Source organism: Anneissia japonica, unplaced genomic scaffold, assembly GCF_011630105.1.
Source record: "Anneissia japonica isolate Jap-2015-1 unplaced genomic scaffold, ASM1163010v1 scaffold287704_len1198815_cov201, whole genome shotgun sequence".
NCBI lineage: Eukaryota > Metazoa > Echinodermata > Crinoidea > Comatulida > Comatulidae > Anneissia > Anneissia japonica.
The window spans coordinates 648,502-649,586 of record NW_022731578.1 but is presented as its reverse complement, the minus strand read 5'-3'; the positions used below and the strand labels follow the sequence as shown (position 1 = coordinate 649,586).

Sequence of the window (1,085 nt, the reverse complement as noted above, 5' to 3'; positions counted from 1 at the left end):
ACCTTTCTCTCACTAAAAGTGAAAGAATTATGTTGATAGACCTTCTACAAGTGGAGAAATATTAATTTATGTGGGAGATAGTCAATTTGAATTGCAGTTTCCTGCACGTTTTACTGGTGGTGTGAACACCCTACAAATTAAATATATATATTTTTTTTTTGGGGGGGGGGAGGTTTGGTCTTTGAGTGACCCCCTAACCACGTCCACTTTTTTCTCGTCGGGAACCTTTGTCCCCCTCCCCTCGTTGGGTAAATCCTGGCGCCTCCCCTAATCCCTAGGCCTAGCTAGCTTCTAGGCCTATGCTATGGGTGCTAGACCTAGGCCTTGCCTAGGAAATGGCCTGGCCTGCCAGTTCTGAATCTGATCTCGACTTGAACCACAGTTAAATGATTAATGATTTGGACCAAATCAATTTTAGTATAAAAACAATATATAGGCCTAGGCCTAATGAAACGTACAAATCGTGCATTCAGGGGAGCAAATAACTTTCGAAATGGTGAATTTATAGCCTCAAAAAACTTGTTAGGCTTCTCGAACTGTTGCCGTGGAAGAGGTTCCCAGGCTTCAAGCTTCTGGTCCTTCAGATAGCGTCGTCTTCTTGATCTTTCCTCTTGTACCCATTTGTTTAGAACGTAATCACTCTTAGCCCAACTAGGAATTTCTGGATTAGCACCTGCAGGTGGACGATAGTCCAATCTAGCCTTTGAATATTCTGGAGAAGTCATCTTTAGTTGTAACTTCTGCAAATTTGAAAGTAAAGAGGCCTAGAGAACGATATCCACCATTTTTCGCTGCCTCACACACAGCCTCCTGCCAATATTTGCATTGAAAAGGGCCTTGAAAGCAACATATCGATCTCTGGCGGCGCGGCGGTGGTGTTGTCCAGCTATCAAACTTGAGACTTTTCCGTTGACCGCCAGTGGCGCGTCACGCTCGGGTGTTGACGGGGGAGGGGCGCCAGGGCCCCCAGGCAAGGGGGCCCGACATTTTATTTAACAAAGAGCTCGGCTCGGACTTAAAATATTTAGATACAGTAAATATTTTTTTCCTGATGTCTCCTTCATAATTACCAGGAAACAGTGCTG

General features: G+C 44.8%; 1 protein-coding gene across 1 annotated transcript in view; it reads right to left on the bottom strand.

Moving 5' to 3' along the window:
* Positions 1-836, bottom strand: part of LOC117115407 (NADH dehydrogenase [ubiquinone] 1 beta subcomplex subunit 6-like) — a 4,192-nt gene extending 3,356 nt beyond the window's left edge. Inside the window, exon 1 of the mRNA XM_033259180.1 lies at positions 459-836. Within this exon, the coding sequence (XP_033115071.1) occupies positions 459-725 (267 nt within the window). The 5' untranslated portion in view covers positions 726-836. The remainder of the gene's footprint in view (positions 1-458) is intronic.
* Positions 837-1,085: the final 249 nt, after the last annotated feature.